This window comes from Pongo pygmaeus, chromosome X (genome assembly GCF_028885625.2).
Source record: "Pongo pygmaeus isolate AG05252 chromosome X, NHGRI_mPonPyg2-v2.0_pri, whole genome shotgun sequence".
Taxonomy (NCBI): Eukaryota; Metazoa; Chordata; class Mammalia; order Primates; family Hominidae; genus Pongo; species Pongo pygmaeus.
In genome coordinates this window covers 18,838,220-18,862,489 of record NC_072396.2, presented here as the reverse complement: position 1 = coordinate 18,862,489, position 24,270 = coordinate 18,838,220, and the positions used below count along the sequence as shown (strand labels likewise).

The 24,270-nt window shown below is 40.0% G+C and overlaps 2 protein-coding genes across 8 annotated transcripts in view; one reads left to right on the top strand and one right to left on the bottom strand.

Annotated features, from left to right (window-relative positions):
• Positions 1 to 24,270, top strand: part of SCML2 (Scm polycomb group protein like 2) — a 117,341-nt gene that overhangs the window by 7,768 nt on the left and 85,303 nt on the right. For 3 of the 7 annotated variants that reach the window (XM_063660906.1, XM_054472741.2, XM_063660910.1), the window contains exons 2-3: positions 15,227 to 15,272; positions 18,650 to 18,718. In XM_063660906.1, the coding sequence (XP_063516976.1) occupies positions 15,251 to 15,272; positions 18,650 to 18,718 (91 nt within the window). In that variant the 5' untranslated portion in view covers positions 15,227 to 15,250. Of the gene's footprint in view, positions 1 to 7,526; positions 7,644 to 15,226; positions 15,273 to 18,649; positions 18,719 to 24,270 lie in introns of all 7 variants that reach the window. The other 4 variants (XM_063660909.1, XM_063660908.1, XM_063660905.1 and 1 more) reach the window with 3 other exon arrangements.
• On the bottom strand, positions 6,408 to 6,612 carry LOC129025144 (thymosin beta-10-like). The gene has a single exon (XM_054472742.2). It carries the CDS (start codon positions 6,537 to 6,539, stop codon positions 6,408 to 6,410), a length of 132 nt encoding a protein of 43 aa, XP_054328717.1. The 5' UTR covers positions 6,540 to 6,612.

The following is a 24,270-nucleotide window of genomic DNA, read 5'->3' as shown; positions in this document are numbered from 1 at the left end:
ACTACAGGTGCCCGCTACCATACCTGGCTAATTTTTGTATTTTTGGTAGAGACGGGGTTTTACCATGTTGGCCAGTCTGGTCTCGAACTCCTGACCTCAGGTGATTCACCCGCCTCAGCCTCCCAAAGTGCTGGGATTACAGGTGTGAGCCACTGTACCCAGCTTGTTCTTTCTTAATATTGATTAGTCTTAATTCAGAGATAGAATTTTAGTTTTAAATGTAATTACAGTATTAGAGTTTAGTGTTTTTCTGATTACTTTTATAACTATGTCAGAAAATGTGACATTTGATTATTTACTTGAGTGAATTGAGTAGATACTTGTGGAATCTTAAAGTGACGACTCATGTTCAATTCCACAAAATTATGTATGGTTATACAATGGAATATACACTTTTTCTATCCTGTATTAGGATAATCACTATTACCAGAAACAAAATCTTAGTTGAAAGAGAGAGCTTCTCTTGGTCAAAGAAAAAATACGTGACTACAGTGTATTTTAATTAAATCAGTATTTTTTTTTGCATTTAGGCATAAATGTGAAGTACTTCTTGAAACAAAATAATAAACTATTTACAAGTTAAAAACATAAAGGTGTTGTTTTATGCAGTTAACTCAGACATTCCCCTTCACAATAAAGGACAGCATTTTTGTTTGTTCAAGTCTAAAAGTAGTGTCTTTATAACAAGATAGATTTTAAAAGGAAAAGAACCCTTTCTACATGTGCTATTTAATTAATCTCTGGTAAATTGTATATGTATAATAACTTCCATCACTTATTCCAACATTTTCTTTAAAACACCAGCAAACATATTTGTGAATCTCTCTTATCCTTGAAACTTCTTATACTATTGATAAACTCAAGGGGATATGATGAAACATTTTTTTCAATAGATTATTTTGTGAATAGGGACTTGGCTTGTTCTTTCTTTTTTTGGTGAATATTGGTTTAGAGCACATGTTTTAGTTATACCTGTTATGTAGTTGGCATTTATAAACTGAATTCTATAATGGTAACTCATTTATATGGAGCCTGACTTTTTGAGACCATGAACATCCTAGAAAGAGATAAAATTCAGAGTAAAAAAAAAAAAAAAAGGCCAATCAACTTCTGGGAAAGAGAGAGGTATTGGAGGTGGGGGATTGTCTCAGATCTCACAGAATTTTCTCCTTGGCCTATTGACTTAGACTTGTGTGTAAATTAAGACAGCTGATTTGATATTGCAGGAAGGAACAGAGAACAACAATGACAGCCGAAAGAAGAATCTCGGCCGAGCGCCGTGGCTTATGTGAGCCTGTAATCCCGGCACTTTGGGAGGCCGAGGCAGGAGGATCATTTGAGCTCAGGAGTTTGACACCAGTATGGGCAACTTAGTGAGCCATCGTCTCTACTAAAATTAAAAAAAAAAAAAAATTAGTTGCTGAGCTTGTTGGCACATGCCTATAGTCCCAGCTACTTTGTGTGTGTGTGTGTTGGGGGTAGGGGGTGTGCGGGGGGTGTGCTGAGGCAGGACAATCGCTTAAGCCTGGAGGTCAGGCTGCAGTGAGCCCTGATTATGCCACTGAACTCCAGCCTGGGCAACAGAGTCAGACCCTGTCTCAAAACAAAGAATAAAAGAAAAATTTTATCAAAAAATTGTTTTAGGCCATGCATGGTGGCTTACACCTCTAATTCCAGCACTTTGAGAGGCTGAGGCAAGAGGATTCATTGAGCCCAGGAGTTTGATACCAGCCTGGGCAACATGGAAAAACTCTGTCACTACAAAAAATACAAAAATTAGCCAGGTATGGTGGTGTGTGCCTGTAGTCCCAGCTACTAGGGAGGCTGAGGTGGGAGGATCACCTGAGCCCGGGGAGGTTGAGGTTGCAGCGAGCTATGATCACTCCACTGCACTCCAGCCTGGGTGACAGAGAGACCCTGTTTCAGAAAAAAAAAATTGTTTTTGAAAACCACAATATTCTAATTCTATATAGTTTAGATACAAGCAGCCTATAGCACAGCAGAGTTTACTCATTCAGCAAACATTTTGGGGACCCTAGTATGTGATAGACACTGTGCTCGTTACTCTGAAGGATATACTTCCCCCAGGAGCTTATTGTCTAGCAGGGGAGAAAAGGCACTTACACAGTTAAACACAGCAAAGGCAATTTTAGCACAGTGGTTAAGCATTCATGAACCTAGATTCAAATCTAGCTGGGTGATCTTGGGCAGGTCTTTGAGCCTCAATATCCTTAACTTTCAAATGAACATTATGGACATTAATAACAGTATCTACTCTGCAGGCTTGTAATAAGCTTTAGATAAGAAAAAATACATATATAAAAGCCTTAGGGTAGGGTACCAGGCATTCATTAATAGCAAGAGCTCAGTAAGTAACAGATCTGAGTAGTAGTATCACCACTGACAACACCATCATCATTGAATCTCTGGAAACATAACTTTTGTTTTCTCCTGCCCTCATGGATCCATTTTGTCTAGGGTGTCTGGTATATTATAATATCTCCTTGTATTAGTCTGTTTTCACGCTGCCAATAAAGACATACCTGAAACTGGGCAATTTATAAGAAAAAGAGGTTTAATGGACTTATAGTTCTACCTGGCTGGGGAGGCCTCACAATCATGGTGAAAGGCATGTCGTACAGGGCAGCAGATGAGAGAATGAGAGCCAGGTGAAAGGCATTTCTCTTTATAAAACCATCAGATCTCCTGAGACTTATTCACTACCATGAGAACAGCTTGGGAGAAACCACCCTCATGATTCATTTATCTCCCACCGGTTCCCTCCCACAACATGAGGGAATTATGGGAGCTACAATTCAAGATGAGATTTGGGTAGGGACACCAAACCATATCACTCCTTATTTCTCCCTTTCAAAGCACATTCAGTGTATTGGAGCCTTGTCTTTTGGCATTTGACAAACCTCGATTTGAATCATTTTTCTTTCACTACCAGCTTCCTGATCTTGAGGAATCAAAATAACTTGGTAACTGATAAGACAGAAGAGGAGGGGAGTCAAAGATGACTTCTAATTCAGAAAGATTGAGGGTTTGTAATGCTTTTAAAATAAAATGCAGAGGAAGAGGAGCTCATTTTGGATGGCAAGAATTTGGTTATTTATGTATTTATTATTTTATTATTATTATTTTTTTAGAGACAGGGTCTCACTATGTTGCCCAGGCTGGTCTTGAACTTCTGGGCTCAAGCGATCCTCCTGCCTTGGCCTCCCAAAGTGCTGGCATTACGGGCATGAGCCACTGCACCTGGTCTTTTAAAAAAATTTTTATTTTTTAAGTTTCCCACGAGTCATAGGGAATGAGAGTTTGGTTTCATATTTTTATTTTATTTCATTTTTCTTTTCTTTTTTTTTTCTTTTCTTTCTTTCTTTCTCTTTTTTTTAATAGAGGCAGGGTTTCATTGTGTTGTTCAGGCTGGTCTCGAACTCCCGAGCTCAAGCAATCCTGTCGCCTCAGCCTCCCATAGTGCTGGGATTACAGGTGTGATTGTAATCCAGCCTAGGTTTTTTTTTCCTTTTCTTTTTCTTTTTTTTTTTTTTGAGACAGAGTCTCGTTCTGTCGCCCAGGCTGGAGTGCAGTGGCGCGATCTCTGCTCACTGCAACCTCCGCCTCCCGGGTTCAAGCAGTTCTCCCTGCCTCAACCTCCCGAATAGCTGGGATTACAGGCGCCCGCCACCACACCTGGCTAATTTTTATATTTTTTAGTAGAGACGGGGTTTTGCCATGTTGGCCAGGATGGTCTCGATCTCCTGACCTCGTGATCCACCCGCGTTGGCCTCCCAAAATGCCGGATTACAGGCGTGAACCACTGCACCTGGCCGTATTTTATTGATTTTTACGTTCTCTCAGGTTGAAATTCTACAGTTGCATTCATTTTATAACATCTGACCAATGGCCTAAAGTTGAAACAGGCCTTGGGAAATCTCTCTCTCTCTCTCTCTTTTTTTTTTTTCTCTAGTGAAATTGAACTGAACCTGGAACCTGGGAGATTTCTTGCTGTCAGATTTGTTTAGTTCCTGTCCTTGTCAAAATGTTTACCCTTACTGAAGATCACTACTCTTCTGGTAGTGATCTTTAATTAGAGACTCAAGGTGTGGCTTACCTTATCTTAAAAACAAAATAAAAAAAAAAAGGGAGGTAGGGCACACCAAAGAAAAAAATAAAAAATAAAAAAGGGAAAAGAAAAGAAAAAGAAAAGAACTCTCCAAACAAAAAACCCCAGAAAATAAACAAATAATGTAAAGGCCCTATAATCTTAGAATTTATAGACCCATTAGTTTGCTAAATAGTACTTTAAAACTGTTTTTCTCAACAGATTGTAGAATTTTCTCCAGAATCAGATAAGAGTAATGGGAGTTTTAGGCTTAATAATTCCACTATTAATCACTGTTTACATTGTTTAATCGTGTTGAGAAAGTGGTTTAAAACAAGACTTTTCAAAGCATTTGTTGATCTTTTATCAGCTCTTAATTCTGTAACAAGATACAATCTGCAAAACAAATGGTTGTGTAAAAGATTGCAGATTGTCCATACTTGTTCAGAGCTTCTAGATACAACTGCTAGATTTAGTATAACTGTAGTCTTTTTTTTTTTTTTGAGATGGAGTCTTGCTCTGTTGCCCAGGCTGGAGTGCAGTGGCATGATCTCGGCTCACTACAACCTCCACCTCCTGGGTTCAAGCAATTCTCCTGCCTCAGCCTCCTGAGTAGCTGGGCTTACAGGCGCTTACCACCATGCCTGGCTAAGTTTTGTATTTTTGGTAGAGATGGGGTTTCACCATGTTGGCCAGGCTGGCCTTGAACTCCTGACCTCAAGTGATCTGCCTGCCTTGGTCTCCCAAAGTGCTGGGATTACAGGCGTGAGCCACTGCGCCCGGTCCAACTGTAGTCTTTTGGTAAGTGAAATTTCAATGTCAGACACTATGAAATACTATTAACCTAACCGTTTTTTTTTTAATTTTATTATTATTATACTTTAAGTTTTAGGGTACATGTGCACAATGTACAGGTTAGTTACATATGTATACATGTGCCATGCTGGTGTGCTGCACCCATTAACTCGTCATTTAGCATTAGGTATATCTCCTAATGCTATCCCTCCCCCCTCCCCCCACCCCACAACAGTCCCCACAGTGTGATGTTCCCCTTCCTGTGTCCAAGTGTTCTCATTGTTCAATTCCCACCTATGAGTGAGAACATGCGGTGTTTGGTTTTTTGTCTTTGTGATAGTTTGCTGAGAATGATGGTTTCCAGTTTCATCCGTGTCCCTACAAAGGACATGAACTCATCATTTTTTATGGCTGCATAGTATTCCATGGTGTATGTGAGCCACATTTTCTTAATCCAGTCTATCATTGTTGGACATTTAGGTTGCCTAACTTTTTTTTTTTTTTTAAGGCTTATTTATATTTGAATGTTTTTTCACATAGTGGAATTGCTCCTAATATGCATTAAGTGAAGCAACTTCTACTCTTTATGTTGCCAAAAACAAAAAGCCTGAAACTTTTAACTTTTTTTAAAACCAAAAATTTTTCTCCCATGTATCAAGGCAAGTTACTTGAGGGTCTTTTTTGAGCCTTTCTTATAATGCTGAAGCAGGTTCAGAGTATATTGAAAGCAAAGATAAGCTTTTTTGCAGTTTTCCTTGCAGACTACCACTGTGGAAATATGTTTCTAAAAGAACTTCAGGCTTCTAATTTTTCCCAGAAAGAGCTGTGCTGTCTGTGTCTATTGTCACCATATTTTTCTATTTGAGACACTCTGAGGATTCAACTAAGAATCCGTTGATGCTATCCAGCATTTACCAATAGATTATAGTAATCTTCTCTTCCTTTTACATCTATAACCTCCATCCTTGTGACTGAAAGACAGGTGAGTTACAGTGTAATGCATTTTAAGAGGGACAATAGAACGTTTTATTTTTTCTCAAGTTATAGTCAGATAGTTTCTATTAAATTAGTCAATATTCTTTTACATCAGAATCTTCGCAGATTCTTCCTAGTATTTGGTCCTAGGGAAATGTTTGTCTTTTTTTTTTTTCTGAATTTGTGTGCATATAACCCAAGTGTTTTCCTTTTTGCTTTTATCTACTAGGAAGCCCAGAGGGAATTACTAAATTTTTCCCAACTAACTAGTACATGTTTATTTTATTTTATTTTTTGCCATGAGCTGTGTTTTCATTATTCATGCAAATAATTTTCTGTAATATCCCGGGGCAAACCAGAGAATTTGGCAGTCTGATTGGACCCATAGGGACCCTCAGGCTGGTGGCATCAGCACGGAGTGCCCAGGTTCACGGCACAGCTTGTGGCTTGTGTCCATCTTGTGGTCATTCTTCCTCCACATCACTACTGGGGTCTTGAAGATGACAGGGGTAGGGAATCCTCCAGGCTCTTAGGAAATTTCACTCCGCTTCTCCTGCTCAATTGCCTCTTTGGTCAGCAGGGTGTTCTCCTGCATCTCCGTTTTCTTCAGCTTGGCCTTATTGAAGCTGGCGATTTCCCCTATGTCTGGTTTGTCTGCCATTTTCTGCCATTTTCTTAAAACAATCCTAGTGGGCAAACCAAGGCTCTTGGCCTGGGGCTGTGGACCAGTGCTCCCTTCCGCATTCCCTGCCAGTGCCTCTCACCATGGCACTCCTGCTGGCAGCCCCAAGGCCTAGGTACTTACTCTTATTAATTTGAACAAACAAATAAAACTTTACCCTAAGTGTATTTTTATATTGGGACTGCTAATCCTTTTTTAAAAACAACAAAGTATAAGTTACAAAAATTATATAGGAAATGATGAAAAGTTTTGGTGATCAAACATTATCAAAAAGCAGCATTTGATAAATATAGTTATGAACTTAAAAATTATACTAAGTCTAGTAAATAGATTTTCATCTGCCTTATTGTTTATCACTATTTATTTATTTATTTATTTATTTATTTATTTATTTTTGAGACGGAGTCTTGCTCTGTCACCCAGGCTGGAGTGCAGTGGAGTGATCTTGGCTCACTGCAGCCTCTGTCTCCTGGGTTCAAGCAATTCTTTTGCCTCAGCCTCCTGAGTAGCTGGGATTACAGGCGCCTGCCATCACGTCTGGCTAATTTTTGTATTTTTAGTAGAGATGGGGTTTCACCATGTTGGCCAGACTGGTCTTGAACTCCTGACCCCAAGTGATCTGCCCGCCTTGGCCTCCCAAAGTGCTGGGATTACAGGTATGAGCCACCGCGCCCGGCCTTGTTTATCACATGTTAGATTGCAAAATAAGCAGTAACTTCTGTCCTGAGCGTCAATCTTAAGAATAGTGGAGATTTTCCTTAAGGAATGACCTTTTTACATTTTATTTTTATGTATTGATTTTTGAGACAGGGTCTCACTCTGTTGCGCAAGCTGGAGTGCAGTGGTGTGATCTCAGCTTACTGCAACCTCTGCCTCCCAGGCTCAAGCGATCCTCCCAACTTCCTGAGTAGCTGGGACTGCAGGTGTGTGCCACCATGGCCTGCTAAGTTTTGTGTTTTTTTGTAGAGATGGGTTTCACCGTGCTGCCCAGGCTGGTCTGGAATGCCTGAGCTCAAGCGATCCTCCCACGTTGCCTCTCAGAGTGCTGGGATTACAGGTGTGAGCCACCATGTCCAGCCTTTGGTATGAACTGACATTTATTATTCATTGTACATTTCATTTTCGCTAAGAAATGTTGGCTTTATGAATTTATTATATAGAGAGAATTTCATTTGAAGATTATTGATATATGGAATTTGGTGGTATATATTTAAAAGTGGTTCAAATATATGTTGTATATGGGTTTACATATATGATTTTTTAAAATTTGAAGGGTATACACCAGATGGTTAACAACAGGTATTGTTTGGTGGTGGAGTTATAGGTGATTCTTTCCCCCTTCTTTTTGCTTATCTGTGTTCTCATTTATTTATTTTCGATGATGATGAATGTGTAAAAAGAAAAAGAAAATTCTGGTTTCTAGGAGTCCACAAGGATGTTTTGGCTCATAAAGGGCCAAAAGCCACCTTCTCTTCTTTTTAATTTAATTTTTATTTTTAGGGCTGGGGTCTCACTCTGTTGCCTAGGCTGGAGTGAAGTGGTGGTGTGATCATAACTCACTGCAGCCTTGAACTCATGGGCTCAAGTGATCCTCCCTCCTCAGCCTCCCAGGTAGCTGGGACTATAGGTGTGCTCCACCACGCCCGGCTAATTATTTTATTTTATTTTTCTATAGTGATGGTGTCTTGCTGTGTTGTCCAGGCTGGTGCCAAATTTCTGACCTCAAGTGATCCTCCTACTTTGACCTCCTAAAGTGCTGGGATTATGGCATGCACCATGGTGCTCGGCCCAAAAGCTATTTTCAATACTCACCTACCTTAAAGGAAATAATATATTAATGAATAATTACCTCAAAGTCATACAGCATGAGATGATGTCAAGTTTCCTTTGGCTTTAGCTAGAATGTATAACTTTTCCGATAATGCTGATTAGTAGATGACAGTTGCTTTCTTTGATAGTGATATGTCTGGTTGTTATAAATATATACATTTATTTATTTCTGCTTAATATAAGAGTGATTTAATTTAGAGTTCCTGTTTTGTTAAGCAACAACTCTTTGGTCTGTACTTTGGAAGAGTAACCAAGTAATGCTTGGAAATCCAAGTTGGAACATAGTTTCATTTTACAACATGATTAATGTTAAATATTAATGCTAAAACTCACTAATTTCAGGAAGTTTTCATTAGGACAGATGGGGTGGGATAAGGAACAGTCTTTGAGCTTCTACTTGTTTGAGATACTATGTTGGGTGTTCCTACACTGCCTCATTTTCTTTTCTTTTTTATTTTCAATGAGACAGGGTCACCACACACTGTCACCTGGGCTGGAATGCAGTGGCATGATCATGACTCACTGCAGCCTCGACTTCCCAGGCTCAGGTGATTCTCCTACCTCAGCCTCCTGAGTAGCTGGGACTACAGGCATGTGCCACCACACCCGGCTAATTTTTGTATTTTTTTTGTAGAGACGGGGTTTTGCCATGTTGCCCAGGCTGGTCTCCAACCCCTGGGCTCAAGCGATCCTCCTGCCTTGGCCTTCCCGAGTGCTGGAATTATAGATGTGAGCCACCACACCCAGCCCCTCCTGTCTAACCTAAACTTTTTACACTTTGACCAACTCCCCATTCCTTGCCCCTTCCTCCCCAGCCTCTGGTAATCATCATTCTACTGTGTGCTTGTGTGAGTTCAACTATTTTAGATTGCACATGTAAGTGAAATCATACAGTTTGTGCCTGGATTGTTTTTTTTTCTTTTTTTCTTTTTTTTTTTTTTTTTTGAGAGAGTCTCCCTTTGTTGCCCAGGCTGGAGTGCACTGGCGCAATCTTGGCTCACTTCAGCCTGTGCCTCCCAGGTTCGAGCAATTCTCCTGCGTCAGCCTCCCGAGTACCTGGGACTACAGGCAGGTGCCACCATGCCCAGCTAATTTTTGTATTTTTAGTAGAGATGGGGTTTCACCATGTTGGCCAGGCTGGTGTCGAGTTCCTGGCCTCAAATGATCCTACTGGCGCCTCGGCCTCCCAAAGTGCTGGGATTACAGGCGTGAGCCACCGTGCCTGGCCCTTTCATCTTTTCTAATATATGCATTCAATGTTGTAAATTTCCTTCTAAGTACTGCTTTCATTGCAATGCACAAATTTTGATAAGCTGTATTTTCATTTTCATTTAGTTGAATTAAAAAAATTATCTTGAGCTTTCTTCTTTGATCCATGCATTATTTCAAAGTGTGTTGATTAATCTCCAAATATTTGGGAGTTTTTCAGGTATCTTTCTGTTATTGATTTCTAGTTTAATTCCATTGTGGTCTAAGAACTGAAACATTGTATGGTTTCTATTCTTTTAAGTGTGTTAAGGTGTGTTTTGTGGCCCAGAATATGGTCTATCTCGGTGAATTTTCCATGTGAGCTTGAGAAGAATGTGTATTCTGCTGTTGTTGGATGAAGTAGTTTCTAGATGTCAATTATATCCAACTGATGATGTTGAGTTCAACTATGTTCTCACCGATTTTCTGCCTGCTAGATCTGTCCATTTCTGATAGAGGGTTGTTGAAGTCTCCTACTATAATAATGGATTTATCTATTTCTTTTTTAGTTCTATCGGTTTCTGCCTCACATATTTTGATGCTCTCTTGTTAGGCATGTACACGTTAAGGATTGTCATATCTTTTTTGAGTATTGACCCCTTTATCATTATGTAATGCCCGGCTTTATCCCTGATAACTTTCCTTGCTCTCAAGTCTGCTCTGTCTGAAATTAGTATAGCTATTCCTGCTTTTTTTTTGATTAGTATTAGCATGGACTTTCTCCATCCCTTTACTTGTAGTTTATATGTGTCTTTATATTTAAAGAGTTTTTTTTTTTTTTTTTTGTAGCCAACATACAATTGGTTTTTTTTTTTTTTTGAGACAGAGTCTCGCTCTGTTGCCCAGGCCGGAGTGCAGTGAGTAGCGCATTCTTGGCTCACTGCAACCTCCACCTCCCATGTTCTAGTGATTCTTCTGTCTCAGCCTACCAAGTAGCTGTGACTACAGGCGCACGTCACCACATCTGGCTAAGTTTTGTATTTTTAGTACAGCTGGGGTTTCACCATGTTGGCCAGGCTGGTCTCGGACTCCTGACCTCAGGTGATCCACCCGCCTTGGCCTCCCAAAGTGCTGGGATTACAGGCACCCAGCCTAAAGTGATTCTTGATATAGTTGGATTAATAACTACTGTATTTATTACTGTTTTCTGTTTGCCCTTGTTTTTTGTTCTTATTTTTGTTTTCTACATTTTCTGCCCTTTGTGGTTTTAATTGAACATTTAATATGATTCAGTTTTCTCTCCTTTGTAAGCATATTATTCTTTTTTTTCCCACTTTTTTTTAGCGGTTGCCCTAGAATTTGCGATATACATTTACAACAAATCTAAGTCTGCTTTTAAGTAACAGGACCATTCTTTTCTTATTTTATTTTATTTTATTTATTTATTATTTTTTTCCGAGACGTCTCGCTCTGTCGCCCAGGCTGGAGTGCAGTGGCGTGATCTTGGCTCACTGAAAGCTCCATCTCCCGGGTTCACATCATTCTCCTGCCTCAGCCTCCAGAGTAGCTGGGACTACAGGCGCCTGCCACCACGTCCGGCTGATTTTTTGTATTTTTTAGTAGAGATGGGGTTTCACCGTTTTAGCTAGGATGGTCTTGAACTCCTGACCTCGTGATCGCCCCACCTCGGCCTCCCAAAGTGCTGGGATTACAGGCATGAGCTACTGTGCCTGGCCATTTTTTTTTTTTTTTTTTTGAGACCGAGTCTCGCTCTGTTGCCAGGCTGGGGTGCAGTGGCACTATCTCGGCTCATTGCAACCTCCGCATCCCGGGTTCAAGCGCTTCTCCTGCCTCAGCCTCCCAAGTAGCTGGGACTACAGGTGCATGCCACCACGCCCAGCTAATTTTTATATTTTTAGTAGAGACGGGGTTTCACCATGTTGGCCAGGATGGTCTTGATCTCTTGACCTCATGATCTGCCTTGGCCTCCCAACGTGCTGGGATTACAGGCATGGGCCACCATGCCCGGCCAACGGGATCATTCTTTTAAAAATACTTTTCTTTTTCCCATTGGATTACCTTGTTCCCTGAGTTGAAAATCAATTGACCAAATATTTGTGGGTCTATTTCTGGACTGCCTAGCCTGTTTCCACTGATCTAATTTGTATATCCTATGCCAATGTCACACAGTTTTGAATACTGTGGCTTTATACTATGTCTTGAAATAAGATGATGTAAATTCTCCATCTTTGTTCTTTTTGAAGATTGTTTTAGCTATTCTAATCTTCTACATTTTCAAAAATACAAATTTTAGAATCAGCATATTACTTTCTCTGAAGACCCTGTGAGGATGTTTATGATCAGTTTGTTGGTTTTGCAGATTAATTTGGGGAGAATTGATATCTTAAGAATATTGAGTCTTCCAGCTTGTGAATATGGTGATTTATTTAGGTTTTCTTCAAGTATGTATTTTCGATCATCTCTATACATATTTTCACTCCTTCCAGGATTACAAAAATAACTTATTCAGCCAATGGAAGCAATTGCTACCAGCTGGGTTAAGCATTCAGCTATGGGTTAGAAATTTGAGAGAACATGGGAACCTGGTTATATCTTCTGTGTGTGACCCATCCCTCAGTTTATTGGACTGAATTCATTTGTATAGTAATAAGACTCTTTATTTATTTATTTTTTTGAGGCAGCGTCTCACTCTGACTCCCGGGGTGGAGTACAGTGGCACAATCACAGCTTACTGCAGCCTGTATTTCCCGGGCTCAGGTGATTTTCCCACCTCAGCCTCCTGAATAGCTGAGACTACAGGCATGTGCCACCACAGCTGGCTAATTTTTAAATTTTTTGTAGAGATAGGGTTTTGCCATGTTGCCCAGGCTGGTCTCGAACCCCTGGACTCAAGTGATCCACCCACCTCGGCTTCCCAAAGTGCTGGGATTACAGGCATGAGCCACTGTGCCCAGCCTAATAAGACTCATTTTAATGTAATTCACAGGTTTTTGCTCTTTGATGAGAGTCGGTAAGTACCTTCACTTACTACCTGGATTACAGTGCTTTATCATCTGTGTGGATTCAACATCCTGTATATATTTTACTTTCTTGTCTGTTTCTTTAGCCACTGGGCTATAGTCTTTAATTGATAACATCCTAGCAGAAGTATTAATCAGTCAATCCACTTGATTATTCCAGTCTAACTTTCAGAGATATGATCTGGGAGGGGGAGGTAATGCTTTGTGAGTTGTCTGTGTATGAGTAGCTCCTGAAGCCATGGCCCCTGTGAGAGATTGTAGAGGGAGATGAGGGCCCAGTGGGAACCTGAGCATCTCCAGCATTTTGTAATCCAGTGGAGGAGACAGGGTCTCTTTAGTCTCTACTCATTTTGTGTCTTCAGCTTGCAATTCCTCTCTTCTTCTTTCTCTGCTCATTGAAATTATCATCTCTAAAGAAACAATTCAAATGCCACTTCCTTTGAGAAGCCACCTTTCATATTCCCAGTTAATTGTGCCTTCTACCTTCTTACATAGTACCACATTTACCACTCTTAAAACCTGTATTTTATTGTTTTGTTCAATAATTTGTTAATATGTCTGTCCTACTAGATTTCCAGCACTTTTGTAGTAGATTGTCTTTTATCCACACAGCACTGAGCACATAACAAGAATTCTGCAAATATTTTGAGTAGATCGCACCTGGATACGGATGTTGGTAATGGTAAAAGGAACAAGAAAGGCTTCAAGAAGGAGGTTTCCTTGAAGCATAAAGGTCTTAAAGCATAAAGATAGTATTTCAAGAAGCAGAAGAGGAGGAAAGGGTATCCCATGTAGATAGAGCAACATAGTGAGTCATTGAAACAAAGTCCTTTTGGGCTTACTGTGGATGGTAGGTGTCAGATGGCTTTGAAATTGTGTGGGGCAGGACCTTAAAAATATGCCCCACAAAGAGTTTTTTTCCCTCAAATAAATAGTGAAATTGGTGAAGCAGAAGGGTGATTTGGGCAGAAAACAGCTCAGACCATATCTGACATTATGTGTTGGATAGGTTATAGTAGGGAAAGACACTGTGGTGAGATGAGTTGGGCGACTATGGTACTACGTAAGACAGGAGCCAATGAAAGTGTAAACCAGTGAATGGCAGGGGAAAGGGAAATGAGCCGGTGCATGCTGGCCACTGATTGAATGTGTGAATTGAAGAAGAGGAACAAACACACCTGGGACTTTAAGGCCATGTACCTGAAAAAGTAGTAGTGTAAGAGAAAGATGGAGAAGAAGCAGGTTTTGGGAAGGTGATGCTTGGGTGTAAGTCTGTTGAATCAGAGGTGCAGAAGGCTCTGTAGCTGGCTTTATGAATTTTTTTTTTTTGGAGACAGAGTCTTGCTCTGTCTCCCAGGCTGGAGTGCAGTGGTGCAATCTCAGCTCAGTGCAACTTCCACCTCCCAGGCTCAAGTGATTCTCGTACCTCAGCCTCCCGAGCAGCTGGGAATTCCGGCGTGTGCCACCACCTTTTTTTTTTTTTTTAAGACAGGGTCTCACTGTTGCCCGGGCTGCAGTGCAGTGGTGCAATCTTGCCTCACTGCAACCTTGACCTCCCTGGGCTCAGGTGATCCTCCCACCTCAGCCTCCCAAGTAGCTGGGACTACAGGCGTGTGCCACCATGCTCAGCTAATTTTTTTTACTTTTTGTGGAGATGGGGTTTTACCATGTTGCCCAGGCTGATCTTGAACTGCTGGGCTCAAGAAATCCACCCGCCTTGGCCTCCCAAAGTGCTAGGATTACAGGCATGAGCCACTGCACCCAGCCTATGAATGTATTCTTCATAGGTTTACTTTAAGTGCCAGATTACCTTCAGTTATACACATCATCATGTTCTTATTACAGGCACATGGAGTAGTGGCGGGATAGATAGCCTTTTGCCATGTTAGGTTTATCCATGTACATATTTTTTTATAGCACTTATATTGTGTTTTGTTCATATGCTTATTTCTGACTAGACTGGGGTCTTGGAGGCCAAGGACAGCCTGTTATTTATCTTTGCTGCAGAATGTCTGGCATATTGAGGACATGCAGGAAAAGTTTGAATTAATGAATTACGGCTCAAAATACACAAGGCTTCTAACATAATTCTTGTTAGACTTGACTCTTGCAGTTCTTACAGGTTTTCCCAACACAGTCATAATTCTTGTACCTCTTGGCAACATGATGTAGCAGAAGTGGGCTTCCTGGAATAGGCCTCAGTTTGAATCCTAACTTTGCTAACCTACCAACTGTTCTTTTTTACTCAATTAATTTTAAAAATTGAGTCAAAATTTGCATACCATAAAACTCACCCTTTTAAGGTATACAATTCAATGATTTTTAGTATTTTCACAACAAGGTGTACAACCATCACCACTGTCTAATTCTAGGACACTTTCATTATCCCACAAAGGAAACTTCATACCCATACTCATGCCCCTTAGCAGTCACTCCTCAATTCCTTCTTCCTCCTTCCCAGGCAGCTAGGCATATACAAATCTTATCATTTTTGTTCAAGGGAAACAGATTAAATTGATCTGGCCTTATAACTGACTTCTTATGCTATTTACCCTTCAGAAATGTAATAGGCTAAAAGAAGGCACTAATTGGTTTTTCTCCTTGTAGGAAACAACACCAAATAGGGATACCATGGGACAAACAGTGAATGAAGGTAAGATTTACTTGTTAAAGGTAATAATGTTTTTAGTTACTCCTTTGGAATGAATATCTTCTGGTATACTGAACTTTTGAAATAAAGCCTTTAAAAAGGAAATTTGTAGGAGATGCTAGGTGCTTAGAATTTGAATTTTAGAACTGAATAGCTATTAAAGGTCATTGTCTTTCCTTGCTAGTTATATAAATGAGAAAACTGAAACTTAGGGAGGTTAAGGTCGTACAATAGTTTGTGACAAAGCCAAGATTAGAATCCAAAGAGTGATTAAAAAATGTTTCATCCTGTTTTGCTCTATGAGAAGTCTGCTCACTATTCCATGAATATGCCACACTTATTTGCAGTCAGCTTTGTGTTGTATCTTCCTTCCCATAATACATTATTTACATATTGGCCTTCCTACATCCTGTTTCTCCTTAAAGCGCTGTATCTCTCATGACTTTTCCTCTGGCTGAATGCTGAGTACTAAATGCTGTTCTCTATAATTTTAAGTGTATCAATTTAGTGTAGTCTCTTAACTAGATTTTTAGCTTCTCTAGAAGCTAAGCATGCCTTTACAGTTTTACTTTGTTTTCTATTAGAAAAATCTTTCTGTAGAACTATTTAGTAAATATACTTTCTTTGTACAGATTCAAGTTTGGCTTTTTGGTGAGGGAGGAGAGGATAAGATGACTTCATAAGTGGTGTTGTGTATTTCTCACAGGAGACTCCTAATATCTAGTTCTCTCTCTCTGTCTTTTGTTAAATTTTTATTTTTATTTTTTTGAGACAGGGTTTTGCTCTGTTGCCCAGGCTGGAGGGCAGTGGCACGATCATGGCTTATTGCAATCTCTGCCTCCTGGGCTTAAGTGATCCTCTTGCCTTAGCCTCCTGAGAGGCTGGGGCCGCAGACGTGAGCTACCACGCCTGGCTAATTTTTTGTATTTTTAGTAGAGACAGGGTTTCGCCATGTTGGCCAGGCTGCTCTCGAACTCCTGACCTCAAGTGATCTTTCTGCCTCGGCCTCTCAAAGTGCTGGAATTACAGGCGTGAATCAACGTGCCTGGCCTTTTTTTAAAAAAATATTTTTTTTACAGAGATGAAATTACTCAGACTGGAGTGCAGTGGCGTAATCATAGCTTACTGTAACCCCAAACTCCTGGGCTCAAGTGATCCTCCTGCCTTGGCCTCCCAAGCAGGTGAGGCTGCAGATGTGTGCCACCACACCTGGCTAATTTTTTAAAAAAATTTTTGTGGAGACTGGGTCTTGCTGTGTTGCTCAGGTTGGCCTCAAACTCCTGGCCTCAAGTGATCCTCCCTCCTTGGCCTCCCAAAGTGGTGGGATTACAGGTGTGAGCCATCATATCCAGCCTAGTTATCTCTTTTTGTGATGTGAAAATCACAAAAAGTCATGGATGGCTATTGCCTGGATCCATTCATTTATTAGTAGTTGTAAAATGAAGGTATTCTATCATTCTTTATTGGCCAGAACATTTCTATATAGAGAAACTACCTTTTTTCAACCACTCAGTTGAAATCATTTAAACAGAAAACAGCTCATATATCCCTCTCAAGTGTTCAAACATTTTGAAGAGTCACTCAGTCATAACTAGTAAGTAGATCTGTTACGTTGAATGGCATCATTCTTAGATCCTTCTTTAAGAAGTTTGTCACTTGACAATTAGAACATCAGTAAGGGTAAAATAGCAACACAAGTATGTTTAAATCCATGAGTTCATAATGATAATAAAAAGCAAAACAAATAAAACTTACTGGTCATCTGTGGAGAATGCTAGAGATCCAGCTCATCACTTTGAAAATTAGAAATACAGGAAAATAATAAAGTGCTGATTGTGATTTCTCTATGTGATCTGTGCCTTAAGGTAACTGAATGGTTGAAGCATGGAAGCTTCTCTCTATGGAAGTTTTCTGGCTAATAAAGAATGATAGAATTAGAATACCTTCATTTTGCAACCATTAATAAACGAAAGGATCTAGGCAATAGCCATCCACGACTGTTCACATCACGAAAAGAGAGATAACTAGATATTAGGAGCCTCCTGTGAGAAATACACAACACCACCTATGAAGTCATCTTGTCCTTTCCTCTCCCACCAAAAAGCCAATCTTAAAATCTGACCAAACTCTTCTGGATTGAAATATGAATGCCAATTTAAAGAAAATACAAGAACCAGAGGAGCCGAACTCTATGGGGAGGTAGCCAGGAAAATCCAGACTGGAAAACTTGAAAGGACCAACCAACTGGTATTGTCAGCAAAAAAATTGTAAAGGGGAAGAATAAAAACGAGAAGAAAGGAGGGAGACGCCTGTAGATCAAAAGAGATGTAAGAGACATATCAACCATTGCTATGTGTGTGGACTTATTTGGATTCTGAATCAAGCATACACACTTAAAATAGTTAAGACAATTGGGGAACACTGGTTATTTGATGATTTTAAGGAATTATGGTTAATTTTTTTAGATGTAATAAAAGTATTATGCTTAAGTTTTTAAAAATGAGTCCTTTTAGAGATACATACTATAATACATGTGGATGAAATGATACATCTTAGATTTGGTGAGGTTACCAGGTCCAGTGTTATTTGAGCTCTTTAGCTTAGCACCGAGAAAATCTCTGCCCAGTCCATTGAATTACACTGTATTGTAGCTTCTCTGTTATGTTTTGAACTCTCAAAAGCATCCGTTTTATTTCTAGGACATGTTAATTTAAACATTGTAAAGATCAGCTCATTTTGATTTATTGATGCACTGATTTTTTTTTTTTTTTTTTTTGAGACGGAGTCTCGCTCTGTCACCCAGGCTGGAGTGCAATGGCACGATCTTGGCTCACTGTAACCTCTGCCTCCCGGGTTCAAGTGATTCTCTTGTCTCAGCTGCCCGAGTAGCTGGGATTACAGGCGCCTGCCACCATGCCTGGCTAATTTTTCTATTTTTAGTAGAGACAGGGTTTCGCATGTGGGCCTGGCTGGTCTCAAACTCGTGACCTCATGTGATCTGCCTGCCTTGGCCTCCTCAGGTGCTGGAATTACAGGCGTGAGCCACCACGCCTGGCCTGATGCATTGATTTAACAAACGCTTGAGAGTATTGTGATGCCAGGTCCTGCTTTAGGCACTTGAGGATACCACAGTGAATGAGATAGAGAATAAAATAAATAAATCTCTGCCCTTTTGGAGATTTCATTTGAGTAGAGTGAGACAATAAATGAGCAAATTATAAAATGCATAGTACATTAGAAAATGGTAAGTCCTACGTGGAAAATGAAGATATTATAAAACGAAAATTGGCTCTTTAAAGTTTTTTTAATTTATATTTTTCTGAGTGCTCTTTCAAGCTGTTGCTGTGGCCTCCCAGTATTGCTGTTTTCTTTTTTATTAGATTCCATGGATGTCAAGAAGGAGAATCAAGAGAAAACTCCTCAGTCAAGTACGTCTTCTGTACAAAGGGGTAGGTTTTAAAGTAATTTAATACAGCATAGTTTTCTTCCTCACTAGTGTTAAAATTAAGTGCAAATTTTCTTATTGTTTTGATTTCTTATTGTACAGTCTGTATACCATAAACTTCTGTAAATATAGAATCTAATAAGAAAGGTCAAAAATTGTATTTTATTTTGAAAATTTTACTTCGGTTTTACTTAGAGATAAGTTGACATGGATTAAGTAAAAGGGTAACTTTGTATATTTCAGTGCAAATTTTCCTAAATTATAGGTATCTAGTTATTAATTTCCATGTATTACCAATTTAAAATAATTTGGTTATTAGCAAAAACCCTTCTAACGTTATAGTCAATGTGAAAGCTTTTTTTTCATGGTCAGAAGACAGTTCAGTGGTTAAGAGCTTATAGGCATTGTGGTGAGTCCGACAGACGTGTTCTGGAATTCTGTTCTCACTCCTTACTGGCCATGGTGACCTTGGGCACATTACTCAACAGCTCTTAGACTCTTTTTCTTCTTCTTTCTTTGAGACGGAGTCTCGCTGTGTCACCCAGGCTGGAGTGCAGTGGTGTGATCTTGGCTCACTGCAACCTCCACCTTCCGGGTTCAAGCGATTTTTGTGCCTCAGCCTCCCGAGTAGCTGGGACTACAGGTGTGCGCCGCCACGCCTGGCTAGTTTTTGTATTTTTAGTAGAGATAGGGTTTCACTGTGCTGGCTAGGCTGGTCTCAAACCTCTGACCTCAGGTGATCCACTTGCCTCAACTTCCCAAAATGCTGGGATTACAAGCGTGAGCCACCGCGCCCGGCTCTTTTTTCTTCTTTATAACACAGGGATAATGATAGTACTTACCTCGTGGTACTACTGGAAATAAATAGAGGAAATGAATTTAAAGCACCTAATATAATGCCTAGGCATATAGTGTTCAGTAAATGTTAACTTGATTAATTCATGTTCCTTATTATGAACAGCACATGTATAATATTGCATCAGAGACACTCAGGAGATGTAATAGAATCTGATGCATTGGCTTGCTCTTAAATGAGAAAATAAGTCATATGTACACAAAAGGCATTAAAAAATAACATAGCAAACTATTGTTTTACCAGACATTTCCAGAGATTTCTTGCCCCTTGTGTTTCTGTTGTATCTGCCCTGCCAGCCCCAGTGCAGAGCAGTTCACCCTATGACTTTCTGTTCCTACTTGAAGATTGCCTATAGAGGTAATCCCCACGGAATTGTTGTCTCTCACTGTAGCTGGGCCCTCAGTGCTCCCTTAACTTTCTTTCCCATGGCCTTATTTGTTCTTCAGCTCTTCCCTGGGACCCCCAAATACTCTGAGGAAATGGAGGCCATTGAATTAGACTGTTCTTTATCCCTACAAACTCCTCTCCATCTGTTTTTAAAAATATAACAGCTTTACTGAGATATAATTCAAATATCATATAATTCACCTATTTAGAGTGCACAATTCAACGGTTTTCAGTATGTTCACAGAGTTGTGCAACCACCACCACAGTCAATTTTAGAACATTTTTATCCCCCTAAAAAGAAATCCTGTACCCATTAACAGTACTCCCCATTTCTCCCTAGTGCCTCCTGTCTCCCCCAGCTCTAGGCAAACACAGGTCTACTTTCTGCCTCTATAGATTTTCCCATTATAGACATTTAATTAAAAAAATAGATTACTTAAGTTGATAGCCATCTGCAGATACTTCTCAGGCCTGGGCCCTAACATCCTATTTTAGAAATCAGTGAGTGACTACCAGAAGGTAAGCTCCAAGAGAGCCAGGGTTTTAATCTGTTTTATTAACTGATGCATCTGCAGTACCTAGGACAGTGCCTGGCAACATGCTGATGACCTGCTATGGGAATCCAGTTACGAACAATATAGACATGATTCCTGCCCTCTTTTATTGACTGACTGATTGAGACAAGGTCTTACTCTGTCACCCAGGCCAGAGTGCAGTGGCATGATCATGGCTCATTGCAGCTTTGACCTTCTGGGCTCAAGTGATCCTCTCACTTCAGCCTCCCGAGTATGTGGGACCACAGGCGTGCACTACCATGCCTGGCAATTTTTAACAATGTTTTGTAGAGACAGGGTCTCCCTGTGTTTCCCAGGCTGATATTGAACTCCTGGGCTCAAGCGATCTGCCTGCCTCAGCCTCCCAAAGTGCTGGTATTACAGGTGTGAGCCACTGCACCCAGCCTCTTACCCTCTTTGAGCTTAATGGGCAAGATAGAAATTAACAGATGCCTAATTATAGTTGTGATAAATGCTGTGAATTAGTGGATGCTGATCATTCAGCTGAGAAACTTCTATCTCTAGGTATTTTGCCTATCTTCACATAGCAAGGGATCCCAAGGATAGCACTGGTGGAAGACATGATTCTGATTTACTCTAGAGAAGACCAGGGGAGCTCATATGGTTTATATTCAGTACAAAAAGATGTTGGAGCTAATGTGTAGACTAGAATAGAGTACAAGTAAAACAAGAAGAGACCATGGGCACATGTGAATAACAATCAGATCACAAGGAGATATATATATATATATAAAATCATATCAGTTCCCAGGCCTCTCTTCTGAGATAGAATACTGCCCCCATCCCCAATCTGTCAATGAAGACATGATGCAGAGGCAGACTGGGACCTCAGGCTTAACTAAGACTTTCTGACTATTTTGGCTTCTGGTTGGGAATTCCAATGGTGGTGTTGACGTAGATGTATCAAGTCTAAATTAGTTAAGCCTGGAGCTTTGTGTGTTTCCCCTATGTTATTGGTAGAGTCTTAGCACGTGGGCAGCCAAGATGAACGGTTTTATCAAGATGATTAAGAATTTTGCCTTATGGAAAAAAGGGGGAAAAGAAAACAAACAAAAACCAACGAACCTGAGGCTCCAAATGGCAAATGCTGCATATGGTCATTAACCAGTAATTTGATAGAAAATTATATTGTAGAGCACTAGTATAAAGGATTTGCTAGCTCAGATTGTAGCCCATTCAGACACAAATAGTAATAGAATATTTTTAAAATTTGTGTTATGGAGATGAATTAAGTATTTTCTAATATTACTGAAAAATTTTACAAATGTCATTGGTTTATGGAAGAGTGTTAGTTCTTTGGGTATTCATTTCCTGCTTGTTATTTCTGACTTACACTATTTTCCTCCAGGGGTGTCAGCTTCTTAATGACATCCATCCATCCCAACTAAATTTTTTTTTTTTTTTTTTTTTTTGAGACGGAGTCTCCCTCTGGTTGCCCAAGCTGGAGTGCAGTGGCGCGATCTTGGCTCACTGCAACCTTTGCCTCCACCTTCCAGGTTCAAGCGATTCTCCTGCCTCAGCCTCCCAAGTAGCTGGGAGGCACCCGCCACGATGCCCAGCAATTTTTTTTTTTTTTTAGTAGAAACGGGGTTTCGCCATGTTGGCCAGGCTGGTCTCGAACTCCTGACCTCAGGTGATCTGCCCACCTCGGCCTCCCAAGTGCTGGGATTACAGGAGTGAGCCACTGCGCCTGGCCCATTTTGTTCTTTTTTAATGCTCTCCAAGATCATATGGTAGTAGAGCTTCACTTAGAATCTGTAGTGCTAGAGGGCAATCACTGAAACATCTGGTCTGTTTAGTTTTGAAGCCATGGATTTCGGTTTTCACTTTTGACAAAGCTATTCAGTATTAATAAATTTAAGTACAACTATGACTTCTAGTTTTATAACGTGCCATTTATTGAGTGACTTACATATATGCTACTTTATTTAGCTCTCAACATATCTAGTACCATGTACATTACTTTTTCCATTTTATAAATGAAGGAACTGAGGCTAAGAAAGTGAATGACTTGCTCAGGGTCACATAGCTAGTAAGAGGTAGAGCCATACTGGAAGCAGGCAGATCTGACTCTAAAGCCCACATTCTTTTTTTTTTTTTTTTTTTTTTTTTTTTTTGAGATGGAGTCTTGTTCTGTTGCCCAGGCTGGAGTGCAGTGGTGCGATCTCGGCTTACTGCAACCTCCACCTCCCGAGTTCAAGCAATTCTCCTGCCTCAGCCTCCCAAGTAGTTGGGAATTACAGGTGCCCACCACCACACCCGGCTAATTTTTGTGTTTTTAGTAGAGATGGTGTTTCACCATGTTGGCCAGGCTGGTCTCGAACTCCTGACCTCAGGTGATCCGCTCGCCTCAGCCTCCCAAAGCGCTGGGATTACAGAGCCACCGCACCTGGCCCTAAAGCCCACATGCTTAACACTCTCTCTGATGCATGATTTTCAATGCTGGTAGTGCTTGCCCCACATCATCTGGAAGTGGAATCAAACCCAGTATTTTCTTTTAAATGAAACAGTCTCTTAGATCTATTAAACAAAAGCAAGGTGCAAAATGTTACATGTGACATGCTTAATACCACATATAATATGTATACATACATATAGAAATGCATACACACATATGTAATGGTGATACACTGGAGCTGGCTCACACCGGCTTGGGAGAACCAATTGTGTACATCTTTTCCCAATTTCATGGTTGGTGGTTTTACCTTGGCACCTTACAGTCAACCATGGTGGTCATATTTACATCACAGAAATCTGCAAACACTGTCAGTCAGGTTTTTTGTTGTATTTTCCAGAAAGCTGGTTGTTAAACATTATCAGCACTCTGTAGGTTTTTTTGTTTTTTGTTTTTTGCAAGGGGGGAGTCATCTAAGTATAATATCTTTTGAAGGAAATGTAAGAAGCTGGTAAACGTAGATTCTTCCAGGAAAGAGAACTGTCAAACCCAATATTTTTATAGTGAGGAAATTTAGCAAGGGTATAGAAAAGCCTCATGAATGATGAGAATTAAACATCATGTGAATTACTAGTTTGTTCACTACTACTATCAAGTCTTTTTCTCAGTGTCTTGACAGTCTGGCTGGCACAGTGAAATGATACGTTCAAGCCAGGCAATGTGCTCTGCTTTCTGATCTTCTCTTCTAACATTATAATATGTCATGAAAACTAAGTGAGGAAGGACAGCAAGAGTCTAGAAAATGTAGGTCATTAAAATAATCCATATTAGTGACTGTACTGATGACTGGTTTATTGCTTTGTTCTGCCACCATCTTGACAGTCTGAATGGAGATCTAATAGTCCATTGAGAAACTACTCTGGTTACCAGATTTTTTTCTTTCCATAAAGCATTGCAAGGGTAAAATTCTGTTTGACCACACACTAAACCTTTAGCTCCCCATGAATAACAAAGAAGTGCCTTCACATTAATGGAATAAAGTGGTGAAAACATATTTATTGAAAAAATTTATATTAGAGACAGATGGGTAGACTTCGCTATTACTCTATAACAATTTCTTTAGTTATTTCTAACGTCCACATTTTTAGAATCACTGTGCTGTAGTCCACATTACAATGAGAGTATCTAGGTTATAATTTATATCTGAGCCATTATTACCAGGATATTGTCTTATTTTTTATTTTTATGCTGGTCATGAAATGTAGATCAGGATGTTTGAATCTACTCTTTTGGAAGTTTTTTTTTTTTTTTTCTTCTCTTAAGAGGCATGGAACTAAAACCCA